This window comes from Falco punctatus (genome assembly GCF_963210335.1).
Source record: "Falco punctatus genome assembly, chromosome: 2".
Classification (NCBI taxonomy): Eukaryota; Metazoa; Chordata; class Aves; order Falconiformes; family Falconidae; genus Falco; species Falco punctatus.
In genome coordinates this window covers 79348864-79365634 of record NC_137581.1, presented here as the reverse complement: position 1 = coordinate 79365634, position 16771 = coordinate 79348864, and the positions used below count along the sequence as shown (strand labels likewise).

At 41.2% G+C, this 16771-nt stretch overlaps 1 protein-coding gene across 7 annotated transcripts in view; it reads left to right on the top strand.

The window, feature by feature from the left end:
• PRDM15 (PR/SET domain 15) overlaps window positions 1-16771 on the top strand; it is a 38708-nt gene that overhangs the window by 8134 nt on the left and 13803 nt on the right. For 4 of the 7 annotated variants that reach the window (XM_080376698.1, XM_080376694.1, XM_080376695.1 and 1 more), the window contains exons 3-14: window positions 303-396; window positions 1394-1547; window positions 3253-3505; window positions 4694-4816; window positions 7420-7518; window positions 8294-8524; window positions 9230-9365; window positions 11051-11232; window positions 11847-11941; window positions 12873-12960; window positions 14347-14514; window positions 16112-16206. In XM_080376698.1, the coding sequence (XP_080232824.1) occupies window positions 303-396; window positions 1394-1547; window positions 3253-3505; window positions 4694-4816; window positions 7420-7518; window positions 8294-8524; window positions 9230-9365; window positions 11051-11232; window positions 11847-11941; window positions 12873-12960; window positions 14347-14514; window positions 16112-16206 (1718 nt within the window). Of the gene's footprint in view, window positions 1-302; window positions 397-1393; window positions 1548-3252; window positions 3506-4693; window positions 4817-7419; window positions 7519-8293; window positions 8525-9229; window positions 9366-11050; window positions 11233-11846; window positions 11942-12872; window positions 12961-14346; window positions 14515-16111; window positions 16207-16771 lie in introns of those variants that run through there. The other 3 variants (XM_080376699.1, XM_080376697.1, XM_080376700.1) reach the window with 3 other exon arrangements.

Here is a 16771-nt window from a genome sequence, read left to right as displayed (position 1 = left end):
CACCTTTAAGTAGAATATTGGCTGCGGATGCAAGGCAATTATTTTCCTTTGAAACAGAATTTAAACAATTGTATTTGGACAGTACTGATCATGGTGTGTGTTATCATCTCACCTAGAGGTGCCAGCTATCAACTTGTTCAATTACACATGGTTTTTAAAGTAATATAAACAAACATCTGCCTCTGTATGTATGTACTTTGCCTGGTGCTTGGTTTTGTATTTGGCTTTTGAAAGGAGGTGGCAGCGGTCCTACAGTGAAAGTTTTCCATCAACCCTTCTGTACGCTGTCTGCTTCCTTGCAGGGTGTGAGGACTGTGGGCAGTACCATGATTCAGAGTGTCCAGAGCTGGGCCCAGTGGTGACAGTCAAAGACTCCTTTGTATTGAGCAGGGCAAGGTAAGGAACGTTTATGTTACTTCTGACTAACCCCCCATGTTAGTTCTTTAAAATGCATTTGCTGTTTAATGGGTGTCACACTGACAGCTGAAAAATGAAGTCCCAATGTAAGGAGAGCACATGGCCTTGATTAAATAGAAAAACTGATGCATACGCTTAAGTGCTTTACTGAACTGAAGCCAAAAAACAACTTGCTGCTCATCGGGACTTGGCTGCTTTGCTGAGGTTTCTGCCACAAAGTTAGATAGTGCCAGGTGGGGTGATGTCTTCTGTCTTAGTCAAGTACCTGCAACTTTTTCCCCTCTTCAGATATACCATATTAGTTTCAGAGAAGTGTATGAGAATTTCTCATTCTTATGAATGGTTCTGTTCTCCTGCTTGGTATAACCTCGGTAGTTCCTCCACTATGCAAACCAAGTTGTTTATCCTGGAAGGCAAACAGTTTGTCAGGCTTGAGTTGCCATTAATCAATCCAGAGTGATTGTTTCCAGTCACTTTCTCCTCATGAGCCGATAAATGCCTCCCAAAAGGTCTTGTTCCTTGATTTTCATAGGGACTGAAGTGAGGCTGACCAACCTGTAGTTCCTTGTATCATCCTTTTGGCTTTTTTTAAAGATGGGTGCAACGTTTGTCTTTCTTCAGTCATTGGGGACCTCCCCTGATGCCCATGATCTTTCCAAGACAATAGAGAATAGTCTCACTATGGTGTTGGAGTGCTCTGTCAGCACCCTCAGGTGCAACCCATCAGGTCCCTGGACTTACATGAGTGAAGCGCTTTCAAGCAATCACTGATTTGGCCCTCTTCCGCTGCTTGTGGGTTTTCCTCTATGTTTATTTATAAATCCTCATGGAAGTTAGGGTATGTTGATCAAAACACGTTGCTGTCACTGGAGATGGGAGAAATTAGATGTTGACTTCTTTCTTCCATGGCTTCTGGCAGTGTTGTCCCATGTGTAGCTGGGGTTTTTTTTCCCTCAATTCTCTCTTCAATTTTTAGATCATCTCTGCCTTCTAATTTGGAGATAAGGCAATTGGAAGATGGGACCGAAGGAGTGTTTGCTCTCACTCAGCTAGTGAAGCGTACCCAGTTTGGCCCATTTGAATCCAAGAGAGTTGCCAAGCTGGAAAAAGAATCAGTTTTCCCCCTAAAGGTAAGACATGACACATGAAAAGCAGTAACAAGGAGTCAGTTTTACCTGTGATGAATTTATGCCATCTAACACTGGGGGGGGGGGGGGGGAAATGTGTGTAGGGGCGTTATTTGGGACACCTTTTAGGCGTGCCCTGCCATGGACTAGCTAAACAAGCATCGTCAAGATGGAGGGACAGAGCATACCCTCAGCAAGTTTGCTGACGATACAAAACAGGAAGGAGTGGCTGATTCACCAGAAGGCTGCGCTGCCATTCAGCAAGACCTGGACAGGCTGGAGAGTTGGGCGAAGAGGAACCTTACGAAGTTCAACAAAGGCAAGTGTAGGGTTCTGCACCTAAGGAGAAACAACGCCATGCACCCCATGCACCAGTACAGGCTGGGGGCTGACCTGCTGGAAACCATTTTGCGATAGACCTGGAAGTCCTGGTGGACAGCAAGCTGGTCGTAAGGGCACACTGCTGGATCATGGTTAAGAAGGCCAATGGGATCCTGGGGTACGTTAGGAGGAGCATGGCCAGCAGGTTAAGGGAGGTTATTCTTCCCCCCTACTATGCCCTGGTGAGGCTGCATCTGGAGCACTGTGTCCAGTTCTGGGCTCCCTGGTTCAAGAGAGACGGGGAACTACTGGAGAGGGTTGAGCAGACGGCTATGAAGATGATTAGGGGACTGGACCATCTCCCTTATGAAGAAAGGTTGAGAGGGCTGGGCCTCTAGATACACAAATACCTTAAGGGTGGATATCAAGAGGATGGGACCAGACTCTCTGGGCAATGGGCAGAAACTGAAACACACAAGTTCCGTCTGAATATGAGGAGAAACTTCTTTACTTTGAGGGTGACAGAGCACTGGAACAGGCTGCCCAGAGAGGTTGTGGAGTCGTCTTCCCTGGAGACATCCAAAACCTGCCTGTATGTGATCCTGTGCAACCTGCTGTAGGTGAACCTGCTTTAGCAGGGGGTTGAACTACTCCAGAGGTCCCTTCCAACCCTGACCGTTCTGTGATTCTGAAAATACAGAAGAACCAAACTAGAGGCTTGTTCTGCATGTTTGAAGTGAACATCCTTGTAGGAGATAGGGCTAGGATACAGTCAGCAAAACTGCTTATCTTCCACCTTCTGCATGTGATGATACAAGAGAGACGACTATGGTAGTTAATTTTGGTTGTTTTAAATGAGTCTCTTCGATGTCATTGTATTTGCTTGTTGAGTGACATATGCATTAGGTTTATGGAACGTGCAGAATATATTTTTTTTGTCTTGCATTTGTTTTATTCTTCTCTTGACAGTTTTGGTAGGAAAAATGCTATGGTAAAAATTTAATTAAGTCTTAGTTTTCAGTAATACCTAATGCAGAAGTAAAAATTTAGAAATGTGACTTGGGTTGATGAGTGTTTCACAGCATGCTGTTTGGATTCCCCTCCATTCTTTTGTATTCAGTCATTCATATTTTTTGAGAAACTGGTGGCTATAGCAAGAATTCTTAGGATCGAAGTTCAGTTTGTTTCCATCCTGCCCCAGTAGTCTCTCAGACTTACTCATCTGTAGATGTGACTGATATATGAAACACTCCTGATGCAAGTGTTGAGGCTTTCTTTGTCTCTGATGTACATTGAATGGAAGCCATTGCAAAAGCAGAAAATAAAAATTCTTCTTAACTTTGTATTATTTGTTAGGGTTTTATTATATAAATATTTTGCTTGGCAGGTGTTCCAGAAGGATGGCCCCCTGGTATATTTTGACACCTCAAATGAAGATGATTGCAACTGGATGATGATGGTGCGACCAGCCACCGAATATGAGCATCAAAACTTAACTGCCTTCCAGCATGACAATGATATTTACTTCACCACCTCCCAGGACATCCCACCAGGAACTGAGCTGCGAGTGTGGTATGCAGCTTTTTACGCCAAAAAAATGGAAAAGCCAGTGCTGAAGCAGGTCACTAGTATTGCCAATGGTATGTGTGGGGGCCTTTTTTCCTTCCTAAGGGCCCAGTCCTGATAGGGACTGATAGTTGCCAAACTGTTGTAGTTGGCAGTGCTGTTTATCAGATAGGCTATGACCCTGAGTTTGGTAGCCTTTAGAGTCAGGCTAGCCTGTGTACGTGGTTGCACTATAAGAAAAAAACATAGATTCTACATTTTTCACCATGGTATATCTGAGGTTTTGAAAATGGATGGCCTAGTTGATGAATCAGCCTCTTCAGTGTGAACAAACTGGATAAACAGTTCTTAACTAAAGAACTGGTGGTTGCGTCAACATTTCTGGATAGAAGAGCAAAGGAACCCAAGTGTAGTGTAAGTCTAAATACATACCCAGATTTGCTAAAGAAGCCATACTTTTTCAATAGTGAAAATGTTTTGGTTTTGCTCAGAACTGTTACACAGTTTTAAAAAAATACCTTTATCTTATGCAGCCTTACGTGGGACCCTCTAGAATAAGATAAGCTCAAGAGTGAACTGCCATTCCACATGATCGCTTGTGCATTGCCAAAAAAAGGCAGCAGATATTTTAGAATCTGAATTAGAATTGCTAGAAGTCTTTTGTTCCTCTGCCCCTTCATTTTCTTCAACTTTTGCATTTCTACATTTAAAAGGCATGTGATCCTTTAGCATTGCAAGGGTATTTTCTTTCTGCTCTTGAGTTGGAAGTACTTCCTGAATGGTATTACTGCTACACTGAGTATAATTTGGGCTGACAAATGGCTTGAGGAGAGGCTGTTGCTATCAGCATGCTTTTTGGCTCATCTTGATGGTAAGCACAGTCTTACGTGGTACAGCTGAATCAGTGCAGTTAACAGGTTTCTGAATTCTAAGCTGTTTCCAGTTGGTATTGAAACTGAGAGGTTTCATCTTTTTCCTCTTTAGTTTAACCTATTTGTGTATTTTTATGTATATGGGTGTTTAGAAATACTGTTTAGGTACATCCTGCTTTCTCTGTTCAGCACTTTCACTTTACAGTCCAGAATATGAAAGGCACATTGTATGAGGTTCAGGCATAAGAACGTCCTGTTTAGGATTTTGCATGAGAATGTTTTTTGTAGGCCTGCTATAGGGCAAATTTTCTGACTGTGGTTACTGCCCTCAGCACAGCGCAAGAGAATCAAAGGTCTGGAAACTAAAGGAACTGTTTTTCCTCTTCACAGATATGTGCTTGGTAGTGACAGAGTCTGATAAAGAGGGGAATAAAATCTCTTCAAAACCTTCGTCTGCTGTCTTCCCCCATAAAAAAACGAAGAAATCCAGCATACCAGCAGCCGATCCAGCAGGTATGCGAAATTATGGTATTTGTAAGGGAGGCAGAGGAAAGGTATAGATCTGAAGAGCTGTTAGGTGTAGCACTTCTATGTAGATACTATGGTTATATAACTTTCAGCAAATGTTAATTTAGAGAGGATTTGAAAGACTGGATTATTCTTTTCATGGGCATGGTGCTTAAAATACATATGCAGGTTAAAAAATGACAGAGGGGCAAATAAACCTTTAGGCAGGTGATTTTCATGAAAACCACAATTCCTGACTTTGGAGGTGGTTATTGTTGGGATGGGGCCTTTTCCAAAGAAAATCTTCAGATACAGCAAAGTGTAATGATAAAATGATCAGGCTCTAGAAGAAAACATGAGACCGTGAGTGAATGTAAGAACCGTTTGGAAATGACAAGAACATTGGTCATCCCCAAATTACAATAATAGCAGAAGCCTAATAGCATTCAGACTGTTCTAGATTACAGGAATTCATATTTAGATAAACTTATAAGCAATAGATACTCTTGGCAAAAAGAACATAGGGCTCAGGAAATAACTAGAGGTGTCATAAGAACTCGATCCTCAAGGTCAGTTATGAAGCAATGTCCCCCCCCACCCCCGTATTCTGTGATAAGTGGAACAATGAAATTAAGAACCTACTTAACACGAATTGCCATGTCTAACAGGAAACACCTAGCGTGTAGGGTGGAGAACAGGATCAAAGTACAAATTCTGGGTTTATTCTTTGAAAAGGTTATCTTGTTAAATTTTGCTTACTAATACTAAAAGCAGCCAGGAGAAAAGGAGGAGAGAGATGTGTACAGCGGAATTCATCAGAAGATCCATTGATTTAACTTGGATACTGTCATAGCTAAAATATAAAGTTGACTGAGGGGTTGTCTTTCAGTTTGGCATCATTGGTTTTTCCGGGGAACATGGGTGACTGGACTGTACTGCACTGTGAAGAGTTTGAACAGCCCCTCCTGCATCCTACTGTCTTGAAAGTCTGACTTCAATAGAAACAAAATGCTGCCTGTTACACTTCGGGAACCCTAAGGTGTTCCCACTGATGTAGTGTTTTGGTGTTTCCAAAACAAAATATGCCTCTCTTAATTCTGACTGTTTGCCTAAAGTCATACAAAGCAGTTGCCAACTGCCAGACCTGTGCTTCCAAGTAAACTTGGTTGCCCTGCAGCTGTCCTGGAAGCCTGAACAAGTGGGAACCTAAACAGGACCTGACTCTTCCTGGAAAACCAGTGCACAGCTAGGGTTTCTAGGTTTCTGCCTGAGGCAGCTAAAGGAGCAAGGGAAGTGTGGAGTCGGGGACAATTTTCCAAGACAGACTTCAGTTTTGCAGATAGTGCTTTTTCAGTTTTATTAGCCTGAAACTCCATGAGACAGATACAGTAGCTTACATGTTGCTTATTAATCTTGTTAGGGGTTTTTTAAGCTATGCAGAACCTTGGGGTTTAGGTTTGCTGGTTTTGTCCTTCTGGACAGAGCTCTGAAGATAAGTTCTTTTTGTAGCCTGTGAAGAAGGAATTTCTGGTGCTGAATTGTCTAGTCATTTTTTATTTACTTATTACAGCACAGATGAGATCACACCTCTGTACTGCAGAATGCTTGTAGCAGGGAACCACCTCTGCTTCAGAGAAAGTCTTATTTTTGTTAAAGAGCCAACACTGAAACGGAGGAACTAAGTTTATCATCCCATTACAGATGGGGTCCTCAGTCACAGAGATATGAATGACTTCCTAATGATCATACAGGAAATCTGTGGCAGAAACTGAGACACAGTTTGAATCTCCTGTGTTGCCATTCACCTAAGCCAATTTCAGTGTTGTCCTCCTTCTCTGGGAAGCATCTTGTAGATGGTGGAATATTCAGCTTTGTGTGTACCAAAAAATCTCTGAACCAGTCCAGATTTATCAGATCCTCTTGACAAATTCAGACATATAATCCAAGGACTTAAAAACAATAAGTTATGAACAGAGTAACTATTTTCCTCTTTTTTTTTTTTTATTCCAGTTCCATTTTCCCCCAATTTCTTCTTGATCTTCTTTATCTGGTGTGAGCTGATAACATTAATTAAAACATTAATATGGTGTTTTCATAGAAAATCTATTTAATGAAACTGCTCAAACCCAGGTTTTCATTGTCCTCAGCCTTACTTCTGTTAATCCAAATACTCTTACTCTGCAATGCTCTTCACAGAGAGCCAGGAGGCTTCTCCTGCTTCTGTCCTCAGCTGACCCAGAAAAGGACTGGTAACCTGGTTTTAAAGGTGCTAAAAATTGCTTTATATTGTGCCTTTGATAATCACAGTTCTTTAGAAAGTGATAATCACAGTTCTTTAGAAAGTGATAAAGAGGTCTCAGGACTTTACAAAAACACTGATACTCTCTCCTAGCGTCGTCTAGTTTCTGTTCTGACTTTTCATCTGATCTGATGTTTCAAGTGTTCATGTTTGGAAAACCCTGAGTTGGTCCCAGCTGCCCCTGTGGGCTTCTTACTGCTTAAATTGTAACTTGTGATACTTGGGGAGTTATTGCAAGATAAACAAAGCTACAGGGATTTACCACCTTCCCATTTTCAAAGATTTTCAGTATTTCCTCTTGTGACTTTAGTGAACGCTTCGGAAGGCAGTGGAGCTGCAGAAGCAGAGTCCAGCCAGTGGACGTGTAAAGTGTGTTCATCTGCTTTCCAAGAGCCTCAGCTGCTGACAGGTAAGAAGTGCTCGAAATTCATGAGAGAGTACTGAGAAGCATCAGGACAATTCTGCTGCTCTTAGAGCAGGACACTGTGAAGCCATGCCCCATCCATGATGCAGTAAGATACAGTTTTTTATTTTTGTGTTCCTTTAAGAAAAAGGGTAGGTAAAACAGTGATATTTTGGATATAGCAGTGGTCAGTCTCTGAGGAAACAACTGTGATGTTGAATCTAAAATAAAACTGTTGTCTAGAAGATGACGTGAGGATTAGGAATATCAAGGATGGAGAACAGCATGAGCAGCGTATAAGGTCAGTGATACCAGCTTATACTTAGTGATATTGTCTGTCTGGTATTTATGGCACAGATTTAGTAAAGATAATGAGAGACTTTTTTACTGCATTGAATTTACAGCTATTTTATGCACTTTTCAAAAGAACTTAAAATATTTAAGAGCTCTGACCATTTGATGAATAATTTTTGAAAAGGAGACTTAGGCTGCTAAGTAACTTGGGCATTTGGAAAAATGTGTCCATTATTAGGGAGCACAGCCTTTTTGCAGTGATATCGAACAAATCTCTTAAAATAATCCGTCCCTCTGAGTAATTGTTTCAATGTTTAATAGACTGTATGCTTTTATTTAGGAAGGTATTGTGACTACTTTTGAAATAATTTTAGGTGAATCTGCTAAGTGAGGTTGACCCAATAGATAGGCTTCAGCTGGATCTATCCCTTTGAGTATTTAATGAGTTTCTTTCCTCCTTACTCTCTTTTCTTTCCCATCCACCCAGAGCACTTACTGAGTCACCTGGAACAAGCTAAAGGTGCCCCCCAAACCAGCCAAAATGAGGCTGTTGCAGAGAAAGCTGTAGAGGGTCCCCCTGTGGATCAGCCAGTGATTTGTGATGCCGCCAGTGCCAGTGCAGATACAGACTCAAGGAGGAAGGCCAGGCGGGGAAGAAAGCCCAAAACAGCGAAAGCGGAAGCACCTCTTGTCGTTGCTGAAGAGAAAGATTCTGCAGGTAAAACAAAACTTAAGAAAATGCTAAGCACATATCCCCACGTATGTCTGTATTGATGCCTTCTCAGAAAGGTTTAAAAAGTAGCACAGAGGCAAGATGGAGGTATTTAGTTAGATCACTAAAGCAGATGATTTGAAAACTTTGTTAGTTATTTTGGAGGGCCTTGTCTATACTAAATGTTGCGGCACCTACACTTAATTAACCTCCATTCTTCTGTGACGGTTTTAGTAATAGAGAGGCACAGAGAAACACAGAATAATGGTTATGAGAGACCTGCCTGGCTTTCTGCAAGAAGGAACAGGAGAGAAAGCATCCTCCCTCTGAAGAGGAGATACCTACCTCTCTCTACCTTAAAGTTTATTCTTGAAAGGGGCCTTTTTCAGGGCCTCACCTTCCTTCAGGGGAAGTTCTAGCAGGAAATTCTGTGGTGCATAGTCAACTGACCCCTTAGTGATAGGTTGGAAAGGTAAGAAATCATGCCTCCGTAAGAGGTGTTGGCTACATTTTACTTGACATTCAGTAGCCACTTTACCTTGCAAGTACTACCTACTCGTTAGCAATCAATTATTCGTCATTGGCAAATAACATGTTTGGTGCCACATCTCGCTACAAATTCTGCATTTGAGGTTTGATTTCTTTCTTTCTATCTATATTAATCTAGATATTTCTAACTATTAACACTGTATTTTTATGATGTGTTTGCAGTGGAACGTGTAGCAGATGTTGTAACTGAGGTCCCACCAGAAGAGGTGGCCCTGCCTTCAGCTGCAGAAGAGAGGATTATGGAATTGGTTTTAGGAAAGATGCCTAGCACCACAAATAGCATCAGTTCAGTGACAAAGTAAGTGTTCTGGGATGCAGAATTTCCTTTTAGGCTTAATTAAGATTATGTAGCATGAAACAGCTCTGCTCGACTTCTGGACCCACAGATGTTCTTTCTTATTACTGTAAAACTGTGTAATGCTGCTGCTGCTACAAGAGCTGCCTTTGAGTGCCGCAAGGATGGCGTGTGCACTGGAAGATGGTGCACAGATGGTGAGGTACTGGTGGTAGAATTTTGGAGCATAAACAACGAGAATTTCATTTTCTGTCATGTTACTGCTTTTGTTCAGTGTGATTCCAAAAGCCTCCTGCAGCTGCAAGGTGAAGCACTGCTCCTGTTGAATGTTGGTGGTAAACCAGGAAAAGACATCTTTGCTAAAAAAGTTACACTAACCACTATTACTTTTCAGTCTTTTCGTCTTGTAGTCGACCAGCTTGCAGATACGTGATTAATAGAAGGCCAGTCTGTTATTTAACTTGAACTTTAGACAAAATATATGAATATCTATAATGAAGAGCAAGAGAGAGTCTGAAAAACAGAGGATGTTACAGACAGTTGGTGGAAAGTGGCCTTGGGAGAAGGGATAGACACGGTAAATGTATGAAGCTGGGCATAAGAAGATAGGCTCAAGGAGAACCAAATGGTTGATGAGACCAAACAGAAATACTTGAACTATAACTGTCCAAATCGGCATACTAAAAGATCCACCCTCGAGCAAAAAAAGCCCCCTCCCCACAGAACATGTGCAGTGAAAAAGAACTCTGTGCCTTTAAATGGAGATGGTGGCTTGTAAGAACTAGTGAGATTTAAGTGTGACTGAACATAATTGTAAACAGTTGTTCAAAGCGTATATGAAATTTTACTATGTGTTAAGAGGTGTGCCAGCTTTGTGGATTTACCACCTAGCACCCATCTCTGCACAGACATGCAATAAATGGTATCTTGGCTCTGTGTCTGAGATTACCTGGTGTGCACAGAGCCAATGAACTCCATTTGAGACAGCAGTCTTAACTTATATGAATGACTTCATGTTGATTTGTGTGTGTCATACTTCTGATTTAGAGCAGTGGGGGGGAAAGCTTCAGTATATTAGAACCTCAGGGAGACCCTTAAATATATTTGATCAATTTAGGTTCTTTAATGTCGTTTTGTCTTGATAAAACCGGCTTTTAAAATTCTTTTTGTATAATAAAGCACTTGATTTTTCAAAATTAGCTAGTAATGCTATATATTGAAGTTCTTAGGTGATACACAGCCATCAAAAATGCATTCCAGCAGGTGGTTGTGCTGGGAAATAGAACAGTACTGCTTCTTGGCACCCTGCTGCCCTCTTATCATATTCCTCCTGCATGCGACCTGCCAGGCTTTCTAAGCTGAAGTAGTGCTAATGTTTTCAGAGGATAGTCAGAACGGTTCCTTTATGTTCCTCTGAGGGGCCTGCAAAGAGAATCTCTGAGGCTGGTGGGCTGCTGCTTTTTTCCTTGTTTGTGCTGGGTGAAGATAATTTGGAGTTAGCCGCGCTCTGACATCTGCTGCTTCCAGAGGATGGCCAGGAGGGCACCTTGGCAATGAGGAAGCTCCAGGCCCCCTCCCTCCTGCCAGAAGCTGAGCATAACACTCCTTTAGCTTTAGCCAGCTGGTGGGACTCTTCCTTGCAACCTGTGGGATACCTTTCAGTCCCTGCCTTTCTTTCTCTAATCCAGTAGGTTTGCTCATCACCAAAACACCATGTCCCTCAAAAGAAGTTTAATTCTCTCCAGTAGACATGGTATACGGCGGAAGCTGATAAAACAACTTGGGGAGCATAAGCGAGTCTACCAGTGCAGTATCTGCAGTAAGATCTTCCAGAACAGCAGCAACCTCAGCAGGCACATCCGTTCTCACGGTGGGTTGCTTTTACCTCGCTTGTGTATTGATTTCATCTCTCATTGGTTCCACCATTGAGTAAAGGAACTAGGCTATTGTTAGATACTGGGATATTTGAAGAGAGCTATTTTTTCTTTTTTTTTTAATGCTCTCTAGGAAACTCTTAGTTATGCAGAACAAAGCATGAGAAGATAATAGTTGAAAGGTGAAGTTAAGAGTATTTGGGGCTTGAATTTAGGTACATATTTTAAGCAAGGGCAAGGAGTGATGTTTTCTCCAGAACTATTCTTGCCTTTAAATATACACATCTCCCCCCCACCTTCACAGGCACATGGGTAACATTGCTATGTAAATGTCAGCCGAGTGCATTTTAGCTTGTGAGCTAAAGTTCCAGGGGTCTGTGACCTACTACGAAGTATTCTGTGAAAAATAATCACTGAAAAAGGGTGGGGGAACCAAACAAAATTGTTGGAAAAGGTTAAAATCCGCTACTTGGATCTCCTGTTTTACTGAAGTTTCTCATCACTAGCCTGTTTGTTTGCTGTTGCTTGTGCTTTGGTTTCCCCTGTCTTGCCTAGAGTTGATATTATCAGTCACTGACTACTTTCTTTTTATCTTGATTGATCCCCTCAGGTGACAAACTATTTAAATGTGAGGAATGCGCAAAGCTGTTCAGCCGTAAAGAGAGCTTGAAGCAGCATGTTTCATACAAGCACAGCAGGAATGAAGTGAGTGTAAATGACTAGCGGGCTCTTTCTGAGGTTAGGTGAAAATGTAGTGAGCTTCCAGGTCCTAGCTGGGAAGCTTGGGTCAATTATATTTGGGTAGATGTCTGTGTGAATAAGTGAGACAAGACTGATAGGGAGAGGTAACATCTTTTGTTAGAACATCTGATGAATTTGCAAAGCGTGGACGTGCTTTTGAGTGTACAAGTCCTTTTTGTGTCCGAATTTCCTATAGAATATTGTTTTCAGGCATCATTTACAGCAAGACAAGCTGAGTTAGGTGGACCTGTATGATCTAGAGGTGAGATCTGACTTCAGTTTATGGTACTGTATAGGATTGTTCCAGTCTTGTTTGCTTGTTCTGTTGCATTTATCCCCACCAAAAGTGTCCTTTAATGCGTAACTCTCTGGGTAAAGGCTGTGTCGTTAAGGGCTACACACACGTATGTAAACCTACAGTTTGGCAGCACCATGTCCATTGGTGAGGGCCTTTTAGTGCTGCTGCCAATATAAATATTAAACATGCCTCTAGTGGTGCCTTATCAGAAAATATTTCTGTTGCTACTTGGCATCAAGGTCCTAAGTTCTCAGATTGCTGGCATCTGTTCTGGAGCTGAAGGATGAGTCAGATTACATCCTGCTTCTCAAAAATTGTCTCTGTGTTGGACCAGGGGTTGTCAGGAAGACTGTTAAATGCACACAGGGGCATGATCTACTTTTTTTTTTTTTAATAGAGCTCAGATATAGGAACATGGCAGGATGATATAGTGTCAGAATTTTGCATCAATGTGTATTTGAATGTCCTGTTGAAGGAAGAAAAATGGGAAAAGACAGAAAACAGCAACAAAAAAAAAGTAGTTCAGATTTACAATTTCTCTGTCAGGCGTGACTTGACTTTTTCCCCGCTTGAACATTTACTGTTTGCAATCCTCAGGTTGACAGTGAGTACAGATACAAGTGCAGCACATGTGAAAAGGCCTTTCGGATAGAAAGTGCATTGGAATTCCATAACTGCAGGACAGGTGAGAATGGCTAATTGTTCCACTTCCTCTGGCATCTCTACTCCATTTTGGGAGAACATCCACAAATCCATCTCAGCATAGAAACTGCAGAAGGGGAGCAGGAATTTGGTTTTTGTCATCATCACAGCAAGCAACCTGCCCTGCTTCCCTTAAACTCTGTGATAAGTGTAACCACTAATCTGTAGAGCAACACATCCACTTATATATTGCTTTTTTTAGTATCTCCTGCTTACCTGTCTAATATCCTCAGTGGTATTTCATTTGCATGTTCACAGATACCCTGTCACCATCTCGGTTTAATTTTCTTTTTTGCAACTAAGTTTCACTTCATTTATCTGTAACAGAAGAACTGGAAAGGGGAGCAGTACTATTGATTGATTGTAGTTTTCTGGAATTACAGTTTTCTTAGTTTTTTTTTATACTTGGAATAGTTTTTCTAGATTTTCTTTTCTTAGTATCACTACAACCTGTCCTTTCCTCCCATAGCCATCCCTTGTTGTTACTCGTATTATTTATGTTGAGTGATTTATGCTTAGAAAAGGACATGTTGGTTACCTTTATGGACCCATGACTGACATGATAACTGTCAGTCCAGAATCACCTGGGTAGTTACCCCTTACAGCACCATTCAAAGTAGGTTTTCTCAGTTCCTTTCAAGAAGGTACAGGCTGTGTAAAAACTCAGCCTTACGAAGAATGGAAACTAATGCCAAGTAACCTCAGTATTCATTTTATTCAAAGGCAGCAGCTCATTTTTGCTTTTAGACCAAAATGAGCAGCAGTTTTTGCTCTGTTCTTCAAGGCATGAAACAGTTACTTCTTTGTGATTGCTGTAGCATTGGCAGATTCCATCTACAGAACCATGCCTTCATGTTCCAAGAAAAGTCTTAACTGCTGAATACAAAACAAATTCCCCATAGGCCTATTGTCATGTAATGGTATATTTTTGAGATTTTATACTTTCTTCTGGAGTATTCTGTACTGGCCGGTATTAGAAGCCAGTGCTGGCAGAAGTATTCTGGTGCTTAGACACAGCTGTTCATGTTATGCTATGTTGCTGTATGTGTAGTGATTTTACCAACATTAAAAACTTGAATCAATTGTAACAGAAGCCACTCCAAGCATAATTTTAATGAATGCTAGACCACAGTGGAAGTAGCCCATGTGAGGAAGTTACAATGCTAGATTCCATGTTCAAGTTAGGATTATGTATATTTGTTGCCTTTGAAAAAAATTTTAAAGTAAAAGAAAAACTTCCCTCCTTAGTCCATACAATGATGGGTTATAGCTTAAAACTCCTCAGATCTAACAGAAGAATTACCTGTCTCACAAACATACAAAACCTGGTTTCGTCTGTAAAGAACTGCATGGTTTCTCTTGCTGACAGATGACAAGACATTCCAGTGTGAGATGTGTTTCAGATTCTTTTCTACAAACAGTAATCTTTCAAAACACAAGAAAAAACATGGGGATAAGAAGTTTGCATGTGAAATCTGCAATAAGATGTTCTACCGGAAGGATGTCATGCTAGACCATCAAAGACGACACTTGGAAGGTAAGTATGCTGCAGATCAATTACTACTCTTGAAATGGCAGTGGAGGTGGGAAGGTTAAGGAAACAATTGTGTATCATATTCTTCTGGATGCTAGCTGTCTTTTTTTTTAATCAGTTACCTGATCTGGAGTAGCAAGTTTCAGCAAAATGAAGGATAAGAGTAAATGGCCTCAAGTTACACCAGGGGAGGTTTAGATTGGATATTAGGAAAAATCTCTTCACCGAAAGGGTTTGTCAAGGATTGGAACAGGCTGCCCAGGGAAATGGTTGAGTCACCATCCCTGGAGGTATTTAAAAGACCTGTAGGTGTGGCATTTAGGGACATGGTTTAGTGGTGGACTTGGCAGTGCTAGGTTAATGGTTGGACTCAATGACCTTAAAGGTCTTTTGCAGCCTAAATGATCCAATGATTCTATGATTTATTTAACATAATAATAATGGATCCTGGAGGGGAGTTATCTAATTCTATGAAAAACTTTCTAGGAGGTGCACCTACCCTTTTTTTTTCAGCCTCATGTGATTGGATCCAGTGCTACTAATGGTCATGGGGAAGTTGTTTGGCTTATTATACAGTAGTTTAGACTAGCAGATTTTAATTAAATCTTTTTCTTTCTTTAATTCTGTTCTTTCTATTTAAAAAAACAGTACGGTAACTTGAAAATTTGAAGGCAGATAATTAACTTGCAATGTACAACTGGAAATGACTAGTGTATAAATAGTATAAATCAAATGCTGTATGATGTTATCTTTCAAAATCTTAAGTATGAAGAAGAGGTTATACACTGCTCAAAATCTTAAACATCTAAAGATTTTATAGGTATTCAAAGACTCTGGAAAAACCTGAGTGATGGTAGGTATCTGAAATATGTATTCTTACCTCTAGTGATATAAAATCATATAAAATCTATATATAAGATTTATATATTATATATATATATATATAGAGAGAGAGAGAGATAAAATCTAGATATGAAATCAGAGGTGATTTTAAAGAAGCAGCCAGATTGTCTAACTTTGTACTGTGGGCGTAGCTGACTGTCACTGGCCTCTCTTGTGATTCAGACCTTTGTGTCATAAATGAGAGGACAGCTAGAGGATGAGGGGTTGAATGGCAATGGCAAGGCATCTCATGCTTAGCTGTTACAGCACAGCAGCCCTCTTCCCTCCTGAAAGTAGCAGAGAAAGATCTGAAATTCTCATTGAGCATTAGAGATGATGCTGGGTGGTTGCCCCTCTCATTAGAGACTGCAAGGGGAAGTTTCTGGGCCAGATATTTGACTGAAGTGCCAAGGCCTACTAGATCTGCCTGTTTCCAGGTGCTGACAATCTGTGCCTGGTTTCTGACACTTTATGATTGGTGTGCTGAACAATAAGCCATAATATTCAGTTCAGCAGACTGCTTTTATATTCTTTAGGCACCGTTTTAATTTAGAAATCATCCTTTTGTTAGCAACTAAATTCTTCATTGAGGCTTTTCCCATGATCCTAAATGATCCTCTTCTCTACAGTATTCACCTGAAAGGGCATGCAGATTGGAGTGGAAAACCATGGTTTATTTTTTTTGTTTTGTTTTTTTGATGGGGACTGTTCTGTTAAGGGGTGAGGCGTGTGAAAAGAGAAGACTTTGAGCACAACACGGAAAACATGGTGCGCTACAAAAAGGAGCCTTCGGGATGCCCTGTGTGTGGGAAGGTAGGCGCCTTTGCCAGCATGTGCCATATGAAGCTCTGCATTGTAGCTGCAGTCAGGGGTATGGTGTGCCTCAACCCAGCTCCTCCAAATGAGTTACCGTGGCATAACAAGTTGCCACCCATGTATTAAACCACAACAGCAGCCTACCTAAACCACAACACAGCCTGCCAAAAGGTTGAGGTAAATTACTTGCACTGAGGTATATGCCAAGTCAGATTACCTCGCAGCTTGGACAGGCATGTGGCTTGTTACCAGCGAGCCTTGCCATCCAGCCACGACGTTATTCTTTAAACTGCCCAGCTCCATTATACATCCAAGCTCACTGTGGCCATGCATGGTGGCAGCTGTCAGGACAAAGATAAGAACAAAACTACTTTTCAGGATATGTAGCACAGTGTAGAGTGTAACATGGCCACTGTCTGTCAGTGAAATCTCATGGCTCATGTTATTTACAGTGAAGCTTTTCTTCTGGAATGTAAACAGTTGGAGTTGACTGTGATTCCATGGTGTAGTCATGGCACTGTTGCATTTGGGTATTTAACACTCATGAGATTAAGTTGCTGTT